Consider the following 16,998-nt stretch of genomic DNA (forward strand, 5'->3'; position numbering starts at 1 on the left):
CAACATTGTAAACTTTTTCCACAACAATATGAGCCGGATCTTCGTCCCTTTCTGTGCCGAGATTGTCACAATTTGATTCTATTGTATGGATCCATCCTAGAAAACAAAAAGCCCAGTTTTGAGAATTGGTGACACAAACACCAATACTGTGTTTACGTTTGCAAACCTTACTCGTTTCAATGATTTTTGACAAAAACAAGAGCAATTGTCTCAGTTTGGCTTTTAAGTTCTATGTACTTATAGATTAGACGATATTTTCAGGTTATTATTATTATATTTTGTACACGATTGCATCATTTTAAACCTCGCACCAAGAGTGCAAAGCATTTCCTGTGCCACCCATTTTAAAAATCCATCCTCATTTTAAACTATTTTGTGGGTGGGGTACAATAATGTAACACTAAATACAACCGTTTCATAACCTTCAGGTGTTCTTCTTCACTTCTTAAAGCTTTCACCTCTCAGTGTGTAGGCCTTGGTAGTTTCTACAGTAACTCATGTGTGACACATTTGACCTGACAAATGACCGGTAATAATTTTGAATTATCAGAGCAGGAAAAACGCAGGTTGTGCCTATTACATTAACAATGGTCCCATTCCATTTCCATCAATGCCAAACCAGTAAGATAGCACGCTCAATATCAGGGACCCCGAACTGCCACAACTGAATGCAAAGCAATACAGGCATCGAGAATACTACTAATAACTACACCTGTGCTTTTCCTGCCTGCTCTGACATGCCAACATGTCTGTTATGGAAAAGGCTTATTACAAGGCTTGAGCTACTTTTTCTCAGTTTGCAGGGAATAACAGGGCTGCTGGTGTCAAGACCAAATGCCAATCTGTAAAGTATTGTTACACCATCTGCTGGTGAAGAGCTGCACATACAACATTTGTATTTATTTATCCGAGAGCATGTCAGAGTGCGACAGAAATAATAAGCAAAGACTATTTCAAATACCTGCCCGGGTGGGCTTTTTTTTGTTAGCACAGGTGTCATTATTCATGACTGCTAGCTACTTGAGGGCAGAAAGATAATCTGAAAACACAAAACTGGCATATTATCACCATGTGAAGCTGTTGTAGAGAACGTGTTAGTCTGGGGCCACATGCGATTTTAGGGGTACCAAATACATTAAGCACATCCGTGTTATGTAGGCTATTCGGAATTATTTGTTTTTGGAACCAGATACAAACAATCTGTGTGTATCTCCTCTTAAATGAGCTGTATTGTGTTCAAATTTAATTATATAGCTCCCAGGGATTTTTGACATTACATTACATTACACTTAATTTAGCTGACGCTTTTGTCCAAAGCGACGTACAAAAAGTGCAAACAATCATAAGGATACAAGTCCGAACAGCAAGAATCTTGCAAAAAGCTTCAAATAAGCCAGTTTGAAGTGCAACATAAGTGCAAGATACAGAAACAATAGAATACAAATTCAACTATTAGCTATAAATAAGCCAAACTAATTTGACAATAGTTTGTTGACACTTAAGTATTTGTTTTTCACCAATTCGTAGTCGCTATTAGAAATTCCTGATATTTTAGAGTCACTGCAACAATGCCTATTACTCATGAAAGTATCACGTTTTTTTATTACGGTTGAACACTATGACCTGAACGCAGCATCCCTCAGCCCAGGTTGGGCACCAATAACCTGGTGCGCGCGGGCGAGGTGCCCCCTTTTTCATCTTCACCCCTGGACCGTGCCCTTACAGAGTCTATGACCGCCAAAGTTTGCAAACATTTGCTTTGGATTTCACTTCATAAAATGGTTTGTAACGCGAATAAAAAAACCATGCAAAGCACAAGCACGTGATATATTAATGAATTGTTCTTCTCCTGACTCCCACACACCGTCATGCCTCCCTCTGCACAGCTCAGAGATCCGCTATGGCAACAAGAGGAATAAAGACAAGAAAAAAGGGAAAGGATTTGACAACATGGCGCACTTTCCTTGAGAAAAAGTTTCTCCTGAACGCCACACACAGCTCAGTCTTTGTGGATTTTCCTGGCAGTTTATCGACACTCGTGCGACAACGTGGACCTTTTTGACTAACTTTTGAACTCCACTTTGATGCATTATAAACAATCGATAAGAAGTGAAGAAGGAGTGTGATGGGATGAGAGCGAGAACCCGTCGCACAACCCAAAGCAGTCAGACAGGATGGAGAAGCAAGCGGCTCTGAAAGAAAAGGTAAATAGATAAAAACCACCACTTTCTACACTGTCATGTGAGCTGCCATTTTTGTAGTTGTTGCCATTGTATTGCCCCCTGAATAACACTCTTTTAGCTTGCATCCTGGACAGGAAATGCCAAATGACCATTCCTACGAAATGCTCGTAAAAGACCTCTATCGATTTTCCAGTCATGCATACTGTACTGCACAGAGGATGTGTGGGTTCTCCTGGTGCAAACCATGGCTAACATTAATGGGATTCAAATGCCAATAGAAGATCATACAGATTACAACATACGGTGTGAACCTAAATCCCACTTTATTTATTTTTTGCATGAGCAGAGAAGCTTGCACAGGGGCACTAAATGTGTTTGAGTAAATCCTCATAATTCCCCAACAAAAAGGTAAATCTGTGCATTCCAGACTACAGTTAATCTCTGTCTCTTTGTGATTAAATTGGTAGGGTGTCCTCTGTATTGGTGTAGGTTCTCATTATCGCTCCCTCTCCACCCGTCCAGCCCACATACAGTTGGCAGCCCCCAGAAGCAGATGAGACAGCACTCACTGTGGATCTTCCTGTAAAATCACTCTGACTAGTTCCCTCCTCTCTGCTCTGAAACCAGCTGATGGAGTGTTTGTTTGAAGGGAAAACCTTTATGCTCCTGGGGTCCTGGAAGAACTAATCAATAATAGATGCTTCTCCTGACATTGCTTTGGGAGCAAGCCTTTGAATGTCAGCATGCGTGACAGTGCTGTCAGTTGTGGTGTGGACGTCACTCCCTCAGCCTGTGTGTATGTGTGTATTTGTGAGTGGTGGGTTGCCTAGCTCTCCACGGGATTTACAGCAACAAACCCAGCAGTAAACACTTGTTTTAAAACCTCCTTGCACATATCCCACTGTTTTACCTTACCTGTTGTCCGCACAAGTGATCTTTTAACAATCTGCAGGATTTTAATTGGATTCGAGGTACACTATAATATGATTCTTGTTCACTACATCCCAATCTGTTTGAACCCATGTTGTGTTCTTCAGGTTGTTTTTGTCCATGTATCCTTGTCTTCATTTACTTAACTCTTTTGGCACTGTACTTGCTATAACATCACTTCAACACACAATAATAAAACAAATGGACACATTAAAGTCCAGCCAAAGTAAAAGCAGGAAGTCTTTCCATCTTGCCATGTGATAGAAAAGATTATTTAAGGGTTATCATGCAAAGAAGAAGCAGAAATATGTGGAAGGTCAAAGGGTGCAAGAAAGGCAACTGGTTGGTACTGCACTGTAACTTGATGTTGAATTTACTTAAGCCCTCATATTTGCTGCGTCTACTCCCCGGGCCTCTGGAAGTAATTACCAAGCCTGCCCTATCCCAGAATTCAGTCCGAGGAGGTGTGGTGAGAAAGAGGTATAAAAGGCGGCCCTGAAAACATGCAACTCTGAGATTCAAGATTCAGTAATACTCAGCACACCGCGCCTTGATAAATGAATTCTGCATTAATCTACTTCATCAGTCAGACTGTATTGGTTGGATGCAGCTACAGTAGGACTTTTGAGAATTGGTCTTACATTCAAATGGTTTGCCTGCCAGTTTGTTCGGGAGTGTAACAAGTTGAATGAAGATGAATGGGGACAATAATAGATTTAAATCTACATTAATGCCAATGGCCTTGCTCTCAGGCAGGTATTTGTTGTAGTAGGTGATGTCTTTATAAGGTTTACAGTTGCTGTGTGTCTAAACTAAGAGAAAAGGATGTGAACATCAGAATAGATATGGGCTTTATTGTGAAAGGTAAAACCTTTATGTGCCAAAGATCTCCCCCTATTTTTAACCTTGGTGGATCCGTCCTTCATAGACAAAGAAAAAGGAACCTTATTTGGACTTCAGCACTAAAAGTTCTATCACATGTGTTGGACAGATGTGCAGGTCTTTCAGAGGTCAACACACAGAGCAGCATCAGCCATCTCACTCGAGTCCTCTTTGACGTCACACATAACATGGATTATTTTTGGAAACTTAGTTTTTCATTTCAGGACATTCATTCAGTCTTACACGATTACTTATTTTTATATTTCAGAATGGGATTTCAGTTTGTATGTGATCAGTCTCTGTGTGCTTACCTGTAATGTCATTTTTTAATTGAGCTAAAGGAGGCAAAGCTGTATGATCATATCCTCTCTGGTTTTTACCTTCTTCACAGCAGACATTGACGTGTACTTGGACATAACAGGAAAAAGCACAGGTGGAACAAAAAACACTAACAATGGCTCAGTTAAGTTAGTTCAGTGCCATAACACTGAGCCAGCCTGCACAACACCAGGGTGTCAAACCAATGGGTTGTTTTGCAATGACGTCAAAACATTATATATCTTTATTGCTTCTGTAGGAAAGAATGAGTCTGTTTAGCAAACATGCTTTGTCATATCCACACAGTGACACAGTATACAGTATATTCAATTTGTTACTGTGTTCGTTGCTCAAGGGCATCCCTGTCAGTTAAGTTTCATGCTCATTCCTCTCCGTCCATTTCTCTAGTTTTCCATCTTCGGTCCTCGGACTGCCGGCAGACCTATCGGATGTGTTTCCGGAGACGAAGGGGCCGGGTATGGTCTCAGCAAAGCAGAGTTCATGGAGAAAGTGCAGCAGAGCAACGAGGCGTGTCAGCGCGGTGACTTTCAGGCGGCTGTTCACTTGTACACTAATGCTTTGCAAGCTGACCCCCAGAACTGCATCCTGTATAGTAACCGTTCAGCAGCGCTTCTCAAACTGAGACAACACCAGGCTGCACTGGATGATGCTGAAAAAGCCTGCGAGCTCAATCCCAAGTGGCCCAAGGTAAGTTTTGTAGAACAGTGGAACAACATAAAGAGTTTTTCACCCTGTGTATAATATCATTTTATCTGATTGACTTTTCTCAGGTGCACCGATAGAGCGTCATTGCCAACAATTGTACAGTTCAAACATCAAATCTGGGCGCTCTGATGTCCATATCATTGCCAATTTGAACTTTAATTACCAGGACTTAGCTGCAGAGATTGAAATGGGGATGTGCGGTTTTTAAAATGTGTGAATTTTCAAGTATGTGTGATTAAAAAAAGAATTATGTTTTTGTAAATGTGCTGCTGACAGAAGTGACATTTTGTCAATATAGTAGGTAGTAATAGTACAGCAGGCGCTACGGTAGTACCATAGTTATATTATTGTTTCTCACACATATCACATGATTTATCTTCAATTTCAAGTGTTTCAAATTCCATTCACACTTTCTCTCCTCAGTTGCCTTCATGTGGCTGCTGATCAATACAAAGTTTTCTGGGGTCTTGTGTTTGATCTTGTCCAGGCCATGTGGACTAACCTGCGATAGATTTCACATTACTCAGCCGCAGCGATCATTCGGAGACCAATTCCTCTCAGTGATAGAAATGCATTGATTTGGTGATTTAGCATGGAGAGATACTTTTGTCTTTGGAGAGAGAGATTGATGATAAAGTGGTAGAGTGGTATTGATGATCATTTGTCACTACCAATGATGCATCAGTCGCCACCTCTTCTTTGATCTGATGTTGTTTATCTCCAGATGCTCAGGTAGGAGGTCCTCCTCTTCAGTAAAAATGTGGCGTTGCAGTGAGAATCTTTATTACATAGATAATGTGTGCGTGCTGCATAGTCACATAGTGCATGGACTGTCAAATGTAGTCCTTTCAGCACCTTTGGTTTACTGTAGTTCTTCATATTTATGTTACCTTCCAGCTGTTGTTTTAGATGCTTTTCAGTACAGTGCGTTTTCTATCTCATTTGATATTACCAATTTGACAACAGTAATCTCCCCTCCATGTTGTCACTTCTCCCTCTGTAGCATCTGGGCATTAATATCGAGTACGTCGTTCATTCTGGAGCGATTTCATAACCCTCTAAGGCCAGTGAGGCAAAAATATAATTGAAAATCACTGCCAAAATCATTCTCCTCCTTTATATGCTATCCAAGTACAATGAACCTCTTTGTGGTCTGACTGGGGGATGGTTGGCTTAATCGAGCCAGTGTAGCTCTGCTTATTCTTGGATTTACTGCCTGACAGCTTTGACTCTCATGCTGAAGTTTGTATTAGCAGACTCTGTTGCCAATGTAGAGCCCGACCCTTGTGTTTTACTTTGTAACATTAGAAAAAGGGATTAATACGTCTGTGGTATTGACAATTATTCATCAGGGTGCACGTCCATGTTTTTCATTACGTTTCTTTAATCACCACTAGGGGTCAGTGTCGTCAAACTGGAAGGCTGTTAAAAGCGTTTCGTCTGTGCAGGACAAAAAGGCAATTTAATTTCCAAGATGCTTTTTTACCTTCAGTGGGCTAACGGACATGTTTATCATATAAATATAGAAATGTGCTTAAGCATGTATCATCACAGCGGCATTGGAGATTATTTTTCTACTTGATTAATGTAACTGGTGGAGGCGAAGCCAAGGTTGCAACCAATCCATCTTTCATTTTCTTATCTGATATGTTGAAAAAAAAAAAAAAAAAAAAAGAGTTTGACCATTTTGTACCTTTTGTGCTATAGTGGATATGATATATATATATATATATGTACATATGAATACACATGAATGTATTGCAACTCCTATATTCAGTTAGTGCTGCCTCAAATAATTGATTATGAATGGTGGTGTTGAACCTTATGGCGTTGGCCTCGGGGAAATGGAGGTTTGGTGTTGTACAGTCCATCTGCTACGCCTGGATGTTTGATGAAGGAACAGGGATTAAATCACAGGAGTGTGCTGGCATTCAGATCCTGTATGAGTACATAATATCATCAATCATACCTCCCTATGACCGCACTTCTGGATTGGCCCCGTCAAACAGTGACAGGCGTGGTTTTGCTGCCCCAAGCATCAGCGAGCAGCCCACCCTCCTAAAGCCCACAGCCAGCCTGTGAAGGAACCCCCTGTCTAATCTGTCAGCTTTGCCTGCTGTAAGTGCCAGAAAACACATTCTGAATGAAAAAAGAAAATGTGTGGTTTAATGACCCAAGACAGCTTTAGGCCTTTTGTATCTCACCCTCTTACTGAATATAAAAAGCTTAAATGAGAACAAAATAGGGTGTCATTTCATAGACAAAGGTGTGTGTCTGTTCAGTCTCCACGAGTGTTTGAGAGGAAGCTGGTAGAATATGCGCCAATAATGATGCTTCTTTTCCTGTGCGTGATTAATTTTTAAGTACAAAAGAGATGATACTGCAGCAAACTCTTAAAGATATTTTGGTTAACATTGGTGTGTACCATTTTGTGTAAGATGGAAAACACTTTAGCGTCTTTTTCCAGTGAGTATTTTGTGATTCTGTCTTCCACCGCAATTGTTTTCGTAGGCGCATGCCAGTGACTGAGAGGACAATACCCTCTCTAGATGGATTCCCTGTCTATTCTGCTCCTCCATCTGGTCCCTCCCTCTCAACACGGCTGTTCCAGTGACATGTTAAACAAACAGCCCTTTCTGCGATCACTCCCATTCTCCTGCGTGAGCGCTGACAGGAGAGTTCCCAGGGAATCTAAAAGACGAGTGGCACTGCAGTGTCAGGGGAGACATCTCTACCATTTGCATATCTTCTGATTATAGGTTATGATGGTGCCTATCAAGGGTATTCTGTCTCCTCGAGTGTTTATTGTCAAAGTTTCCTCAACACTCGTTACAATGGTTAAAAGCCATCAAGCCTTGTTTCCCAGATGAGGCTATAACACCTTTTTCTTTTACTAAAGTGCATGTGCAGACTTTCATACATTTTTCTCTTTTTCACCACCATGAAAAGGACCATTTACATCCCAATGAAGGGGCCTTGATGTTGTGTGGAGTTCTGAAAGGGGACTTTAATTACATCCAGTAATTGTGTAAGGAGTGGATGCTGACACCCCGATGAGGCATACAGCTTCTTTTTCCTGCAGTGCGAGGTGATGACATTGGCTTTTGCTGTAACTGCACGCGGAACAGGAAGAAAGAAAAAAAATAATTGTGTGATTTTTGAAGGCCTCATCCTTTGCCACTCTCAGCGGCGCTCTGCTTTTTATGTGGATGAAAACCACTGGGGTGTAATGCTCCCCTGTTGGTATGACAGTCCATTAAACCAGAATAAAGAAGCCGGCTTTTGATCTCATGTGAGAGTAGTTCTAGCTTTTGTACCTTTTTTTTTTTTCCTTTTGCTTTCATTCGCATCTGAAGTATTTATTTCATAACATCTTGGTGACCGGTGCTTTTATTTTTGAAACAGGCTGAATAATTAACTGAAATCTTCAGTGAAGCTACAGCAAGTGGGCTATAATATGTGTGTTTGTATGAGTAAATAACATGCATTAGGTGACCTTGTTGTTCTAATTATAGTTATACATGAGACATTTGTCTGTATTCAGTGTAGAGTTTGTGTTCCTTTACATTGCTTTCTGTGAAATTGTTAAGCTAATGCCTTGCTAAGTTGAGTGGCTCTCTAGTCAGTGGTAATCCCCTGACTTTTCCTCCAGCGCCATAATCAAGTCAAAACTTTTAATTTGATCAAAGTATTTGGTCATAAATTAAACTAATGACATTTCCATCAGCCATCAGCTGTGCTTTGTTTTTATTATGAAAATGGAAAACATCATACCTGTTTAACATCAGCATGATAGCGTTGTCTTTGTGAGCTTGTTAGCATGCTAATGTTAGCATTTAGCTCAAAGCACCACTGTAGCCTAGCTGTAGCCTAGCTGTAGCCTAGCTGTAGCCTAGCTGTAGCCTAACTGTAGCCTAGCTGTAGCCTGGCTGTAGCCTGGCTGTAGCCTAACTGTAGCCTAGCTGTAGCCTAGCTGTAGCCTGGCTGTAGCCTAGCTGTAGCATAACTGTAGCCTGGCTGTAGCCTGGCTGTAGCCTAGCTGTAGCCTAACTGTAGCCTAGCTGTAGCCTGGCTGTAGCCTAACTGTAGTCTAGCTGTAGTCTAGCTGTAGCCTAGCTGTAGCCTAGCTGTAGCCTAACTGTAGCTTAGCTGTAGCCTAGCTGTAGCCTAGCATGACTGGAGACTCTTAGCGTTGTTAAAGCAAAACGTTCAAACTACAAAAATATATTTAATTTTCCGCCTTACCCATTCTGTTCTCTGCAGTTTCAGATTTAAGTCTGAAAACTTCTGACTATTTTAGAGCCCATATATTCCTATATACTTAAAAATAGAAAAATTAAATGGAAATCAGACAAAATAGGAAATAAATGCAAAAAAACTCTTAATGTATGCATATAAGGGCCATAGTATGTATCGATGAATATTTATAATATCCCATGATGCATATTTATGATTAATAACTGAATGCAGCTGACATCAACCTGCATACCTTTCCATAGTTAGGAATAAACAGCTATACAATATGAATGCCTCTAGTCAGTCATGAGAATACTGATGGACAGCAGAGGCTCATGAAAATGTAAAGAGAAAGTTGCTCTCGCCTTCTTGTGCTTACAAATTACTAAGTTATGGTGTAACAATGGGGCACAGGATCTAATCTACTAGTGCACGTCCTCCACAAGATCTATAAGATATAAGAAATCAACATTTTTGAATTGCAAAACACAAATTGTTTGCCTAAACATTTTAGCAGATGTAAACCATGAGCTGGATAGAGGTGGAGGAAAATGTATACATTTATTGGAAGATTTGTGACTTAGAAGAATATATTAATTTATTGGAAGTAAACTGAAATCTGCAGCAGCGTGCTCCAGCCTAGATGATCTAGTATGCAGTCCTAGTTCCTCCCCCCATTCGAGTATTAATAAAGCTGTTGTGCACAGTAATACAACTGTATGTTCAGTGGTTTAAAGCAATTAAATTGTCTGAAAAGCACCAGTGTGTAATATGGAAAGAATGCTACTATGATCTACACAGAAAAAAAGTGCTTCTTCGCCAAAGATTTGGTTCATGTTCAAGTGTTTGTTATCTGTAATATCAATGTTTGGTGACCTTCCGAACACCACAGCAGTGTTTCTATGCGAGAGGTTTCACGGATATACGCTTATTACGACAGTGTGCATTCCCTGCTGTCTGTCTTCATGAAGATGTGTGCTTTGGGTTAAAATAAGGTCTTCCCACCAGTTCCCCCCCCCCTCTCCCCCACAACGCTCCGCTGCTGTTTTCCACCGTAGCTCCAGAGCTCACCATGGTGAGAGTAGAGTCATGAACCACTAATAAGAGGGTTCCGTTTTGCTTCTACCGAGCCGAGGCTTGAACTAATGAACAAATCAAATGAATGGCATGTAATTATAGGCCAGAGAGAGTGGGACGGACAGAGGGTTGGCGCTAGCGGGCACAAACCCGAAATTATTTGTCTGGAAAATCTTTGAAATGAGCGGGAGCAGTTAAATTCCGTCTTTTTCCTTACGATGGCCCATTGTGGCTTAGCTGCACATATGCATAGGCCATGATGGAGGGAAAGTGACCACACACACACACACACACACACACACACACACACACACTCAGTCTACTAAGATGAGATCAAATTAATCCTGTGCCGCTCTCTCTTACTTTGTATCTTTGTGTTCTGCTGAAAGACGCTTCTTTCTTAAATTTGATAAGTGTTTTGTATCCCGTGTGATAGTGTTCAGTAATACGCAGCATAAATGTTTTCGAGCTACCGCATTGTTATGAACCTGATGGATGTAATGCAATTTGCACCCACCATCATATCCCCTTCCTTCAGTTTAATAACTCAGTCAAAATTGAACACATCAACACATATTGTTAGAATCAGCTCACATTACCATTTTCTGAATTGCCAGCGAGTAATACAGCTCAGGCACGTACATTATACTAGTAATATGTCTGATAGAATTTATATACAATATTGGGATGCTATTTCCAGACTACTAACTGAATATACTGTTGATGTGTTCAGTGCTTTTTCCTTTTTTTCTTACAAATTTGGAAACGGCCCATTCCAAATCCTGCTTACCCGGATCGCTGTGATGGTGGCCAAGTGGTTTTCCTCTCTGCCACCCAGGCGCCCCACCAAATTGTAGTCTTTAGTAAAATGTAATCTGCTTTCAAGAAACACCAGGCGCACACGCATACAGTAAAAATAAAAAAGAAAAGAAAGAATATTGGCTTGTCTTTTTTTTCTTCTTTTATTTCACATAACCAGAAACTCTGCAGCATATATCTTCGCTGCTTTGCTGGATCCCATACAAGTTCAGTGTCGGATGATGTAATGTGGTTTGATGTGTGTGTGATGACCTCCCTCTCACCCCACAGCTGTCTGTCTCTAGACTGTCCTAGGGCAAGGATGAGTCAGAGCTGGGAGCTGATGTCACCCTTAGTGTAATCTGTCAGGCCTATCAACACCCCATCAAACACCTACTGTTTACACAAAATTATACTCAGTGTGTGTGTGTGTGTGTGTGTGTAAGTATATATGTGGGTATTTGTGTTCTGGCTAATTTGGTCAGTATTGAATTTTTACTGTGTGTTAGTTTTGCATAAATTTCTTTTTTCTTTTTTTGATTTGTTATGCCATTTTGTAGATAAGCTATTCAGAAAATTAAATGCAGCGGCCTCTTTGTCCCAAAAGAAGTAAAATGTGTCAAAGCCTAGGTAAGCACCTAAACAAGAAACTTTCAATCATATTGGAGAATGTCTGCGCACTCAGAATGCTTTTTCCCTACGGAGACATCAATTGATTACCAGCTTAATAGCTTTTTGCTTGCTATTACATGGAAAGAAATGTCAAAAGGCCCAGAGAAAGCGAGCTCATTGCCATGCTCGTGGCATAACCGCTGATAGTGGATCAGCTTTACAAGCCTGAGGAAATGAGGAAAACAATTGCACCCGGCACCTAGCACATAACCTTTTAGGTTATACAGATGCTTTTTTCTTTTTTCTTTCAGGGGTTCATTTCGCTGTCAGCCTTATATTGTGCCGGCCCCTCCCACCTGGGAGCTTGGCAAGGCTCGGGTCCCGAGACCTGGATGTCTCCAGAATTAGCACAGCCTGACTCTGCTGCAGGGAGGAAGCGCTCCCATTGGGGAAATAAGGTAGAGCAGAGAGCAACCTGCAAGAAGCCCATTAGTATACACTGCATAAGCATGCATGGCAAGATGAATAGCAGAGCTGAGAGCTTTTTCCCCCCTCTCTGATCTGCATCCTGATCCCGTTGTCTTCACCTCTGAACTTTAGGTGACTAGTGCACTAAGTCCTTCCCTCGTATCAGTGCCGACACGGCAGATTAGACTAAAGTTCTTCTGATACATAATATCACAGATGTATTGTTCTATCTCTCGCCTCTTTAAGGAGGTGCTAGGTTCGGTCTGTGATTACGCCTTAGTGGAAAGCGTTCCTCTCTTAGCTTGTGGTCTGTTTCATATGGCACCTATTCATGATGTAACCTCCTTCCCAGAATGAGTCATATGCCCTGGTTCCTCCCAGAGAAATAAATTGCTAGCGATAAAGGTGCCACTAATTTTGTTTCCAGGTGGCTGACTAGCATTTGTTGGAAAGAACACAGCAGCAGTTTGAGAAAATCAGCATCAAATCAGTTCTTACTTGAAAGAGGAACAATAAGTGAGTCTAACGTGAGTTTAAGTGTGTGGCAAACCCTTTTCTGAGTGACGTCTCTGTTGGTCTCAGTATTTCACTTCATTGTTTTTACTGTCATCCAGTCAGCTTTGTGTGTCTTATTCCAATAAAGCTAAAACGAAAGAAACATTGATCGTGATAAACCAGTAATTACAATGTTGAACTGAGGGATTACGTAACAGTTTTTATATAATATAATTACATTATAAATAAATACATGTATATATGCATTGTGTGTATCTTTAAAGGGATGCTCCACCCAAAATATATGCCGTCTTCTCCTTTGCTCTGCTGTCCAGCTGTAATCTCAGTACGCTCGTCTTAGTTTGACCAAAATATAGCTAAATACACTGCGTTTAGGTTGTTGTACTACGCTTTCTATACCTCCTTTAAAGCCCTGAAGCTCTACCAAAAATAACAAATGTATGTCGTGTGTGCATGCTGGTGAAATTTGAAATCCTATATGGTGAGCCGGCGGTGCTCTGCGGTGCCATTAATGGTCAAAAACTCCACGTGGGAAGTGAAATAAGAGTGACAGGTACATCTTTCCTCATTATTGCAAATAGAAACGGGCCACGTTACTTTGCAAATCATAGTATACAGCAGTGTTAAATGTCAGTGCACATTAATAGAACACAATTGTTCAATAATATGTCACTTAAAATCCGTCACTGTTTAATTCGGAAGCAATCAATCGATGCATCAGCAAAAAAACAAAGTCCCATTTGTCACCGTAGCTCATGTGGAACTAGAACATGAAATGTAATCAGGCTTTAGTTTAAGTATGACCTAATTTTGTCCGTTAAGTGAGTGCTGCATGGTCACAATTCTTTCTATAATTACTGACTTAACTGGCATGTCGTAAATGATTAATGATAGATGATTTCTAATAAATAATGGATGTTTGGAAGGCAGTCTGCAACAAAGAATGCAGCATACACAATGTCATGTTAACGTGCTTCTGTTATAATCTCAGATTCTTCCCTAAAAGGGTAAACAGGACCACTTAATATTCAAATCAAGCCCAGTTAAAGATGGATCTTCCTTTTCTGTCTAAATGTCTTGGTGTGTAATGGCCTCCAGCCTAATTCATTCTTCTAAAGTGCTCCTTCTAGATCTTAGGCCTCGTTTTTAGGCAGCTAAATTACTCACTTGTGTCAGGTTATTACAATTAGCTGTTTGAGTGCCCGCACTGTTGCATCTTACCTAGATACTTCCCTCTAATTCTTTCTCCACATAATGAGTTTTACAGGGAAATGCAACAACAACAGCAGCAGCAAAACGGAAACGCCTGGGGAGATGTATTTGCTATAAAAAAAGAAAATGCGGAATGCAGGTGGTGCATTTATGTGTGCGAAGCTGACAAATGACTTCCGTGGTTATGGATACAATCTCTGTACTTGACCAGAGGCTGAGCTGTTCCAGTCAGCCGTTAAAAAGGTGCACACACGTGTGTTCAAACAGAGCTGGAGTGTGTTGGTGTTTTAATGAGCTGGACAATCGCATTTAAACCCGGTGACCAGAAATCATAAATCTCTGCTCGGTAAGCACACTGAGGCATCTTTGGCTCATATTAACTGTCAGGCATTAGGGTGGAGAGACCTGGTGTTGAATCTGACCATGCAGACATTCATGCTCGGGGCTCTGCTTTCAGTTTACACTTCAAGATTCAATGCGCTTGCCATCAGCTGATTTGCGGTGGCCAGATCATTAACATCCTTACACCTGAATGTTTCCTCAAAGCATTCCTGGGGGATTCTTGCACCTTGACAAGGTCACTGTCTTCATGATGCTGGGGACATGATGGCCATGAATGGATACTTTTAATCCAGTAGAATGATACAGGCTGCTCTGACGTATACACTCAGTGGCCACTTTATTAGGTACACCTGCACAATCTATTGCAATTCAATACGATAGTTCTGTCCACCCTCCACCTTTTTTTTTATAAAGTGAAAACTGACTGTACAGAGTTGGAGGTATACGACTCTCAAAACCATCACACTTACAGGTAAACAGTTATTTACTGTACTTTACTTTAATGTATGATGCATCGACATGTAGGAAACAGCATCTACCGGTCAATCTTACTCATGTTTCTTAGTCCACAGAAAAGGCCTTTTGCAAGTGTCCTGCCTGGTCATCTGCTTAAAGAGCTCGTACAGGAAGTGCAATGCATTGTGTGTTCACCCTTATGCTGTGATGTCTGCTCTCTACTTGCGGCCCAAACCACCTGACATCCCCTACGTCCACCTGCCAGGAGCCTCCTGTGTCTTTTTATATATCCGGCTCCTTTCATTGTACGCCTTTTTTAAAATCGCTGCCTTTTGAGAAGTGTAGCAACTGTACGATCTTGGCACTGCTCAAGCCCGCCCTCCGGGAACCCATGATCGTGCCTTTTGTCAAAGCCTGTTCACGATCGTGATTTAAGTCCACTTTTGTTAACCCATTCACATGCAAAGCAAGTGTGGAATTGGAGTTGCCGTTGTATGCACCTGTTTATGTAGCGATACAAATGCAAATGAGCAGTACCACTTTGACTGCAGGGGCAAGGTTTTAAGTGTAGGTCTTTGCATTTATACGACACTAAGTCTGTCTCAGAAGGAAACAGAAATAGAAGGATTAATCAACACGTGACGTAGAGTTGATTAGTCGATTGTTTCTGTAATTGTTCAGTTAGAAATGCCTCGAGTTCTCTGGTTCCAGCTTTTCCACATGTGATGCTTTTCTTTGTCATTTCTGTAACATGTGTACAGAGGGCAGTCACTTCATGTCATTAGCAAATGTTATCAAGAAGGCAGCACAAAGATTGGAAATAACTACTTATCGATCATTACACATTGGATCGTTAGACTAATCACAACCGTTCTTTAACCATAATGTCCATCTCCAACACTCCTCCCTAACGATGGTCCAGTCACCCTGGGCAACCGTCTGCTTCTTCATTTTGTGTAATTGCTCCTATTGGCAACCACTTTTTTGTGTTGGGAAATCTTCTGTTCCTGTTGTTTGTCTGCAATTTTACACTTTGGCAAATGAGAGTGAAAGGTTATAGTCGAAAATGAAAAGGAAAAAAAAGATTAATATGTAGAAGTTTGAATATCACTTTAAATTATTTTGCTTAATTAGACACGCTGAATCAGTTGTGTTAAGGGAAAGACATTTAATGTGTGTGTGTGAGAGAACCCGTGCCTTAGTGATGTAGCTATTATAGAGTCTGAACGTGTCTCCTGTCTCACTCGATACACAGATGCCATACGTTAGTCATGGTTGAAACAAATGAAAGGTTAAGCATCATTACCAGGGGAATCAACACTGAATTGTCTTCAAACGTCTAATTGTTACACTGTTTCCCCGTCGGACTAAAGGAGCAGGTGGCGAGTCTGCAGTCGACATTGACAATCAGCAAACGTCGCGTCTCACTAATGCTATTTTACTTACAACCACGTTATGTCATTACTCTGAAAATATAAACAATCATCCAGAGAAAGGGGGAGGAGGATAACGATGCTGATGTGAACATCAATTATGCCCACCCACATCTACGCAGGTGGCATCCTGCAGGCGCAGCAGAGCGTCAAGTCGAGGCAAAATCTGTCTTTTGAGCATCAAACTTCAACAGTGTCCATCGATGCTCGGTCTGTTCCAAACAAACACATGTATCAGTCTTAATAATCCAAACATACAAGCTTGTGAACAGGTGCGTGCATCAAGAGTGCTCACCTTCATCGTCTACACTCTTTAATCTTTATCCTTACTAAACCATCTGTTCAAATGTAAATGGTTTTGAGATTTATATAGATTTCAGTCATTCAAGTTACGTCTTAATTTGAAAGACATGCAGGAATAAATGTTTCAAATTAAACCGGGAGAATCTTTGCATCCATAATTGGGGTCTGGTGAGCTCCAGAGTTTCTGTTTATTATGGATTAATGCTACCTAATTAGCGCTTGGCACCTAACTATGTAAGTTAAATGATGTAAGATTGTGAAAGACTAGAAAGCCGTAAAAAGGAATATTATTAAAGAAACATGATTTGCTTGTTGAAGACATTGTAGCTGCACAAGACCTCCGCACAGATGAAATTGGAGTATTACTCTGTTGCTAATGTGTGCTTGTAGATGTATAAACGGTGGGATCAATCAACTGCTTTGACCGATTGTGGTTAGGTGGTGCTTTAGTAGGCACAGCTCACGGAGAAAATATCTACAAACACTGAAATCCTTTCGCAAAAAAC

General features: G+C 40.9%; 1 protein-coding gene across 2 annotated transcripts in view; it reads left to right on the forward strand.

The window, feature by feature from the left end:
- Positions 1–1,828: 1,828 nt before the first annotated feature.
- The window catches only part of LOC115013387 (tetratricopeptide repeat protein 28-like), a 213,335-nt gene continuing 198,165 nt past the window's right edge, over positions 1,829–16,998 (forward strand). For both annotated transcript variants that reach the window (XM_029439656.1, XM_029439657.1), the window contains exons 1-2: positions 1,829–2,204; positions 4,722–5,021. In XM_029439656.1, coding sequence (XP_029295516.1) covers positions 2,175–2,204; positions 4,722–5,021 — 330 coding nt within the window. In that variant the 5' untranslated portion in view covers positions 1,829–2,174. The remainder of the gene's footprint in view (positions 2,205–4,721; positions 5,022–16,998) is intronic.

Source organism: Cottoperca gobio, chromosome 9, assembly GCF_900634415.1.
Source record: "Cottoperca gobio chromosome 9, fCotGob3.1, whole genome shotgun sequence".
In the NCBI taxonomy this organism is placed as follows: Eukaryota; Metazoa; Chordata; class Actinopteri; order Perciformes; family Bovichtidae; genus Cottoperca; species Cottoperca gobio.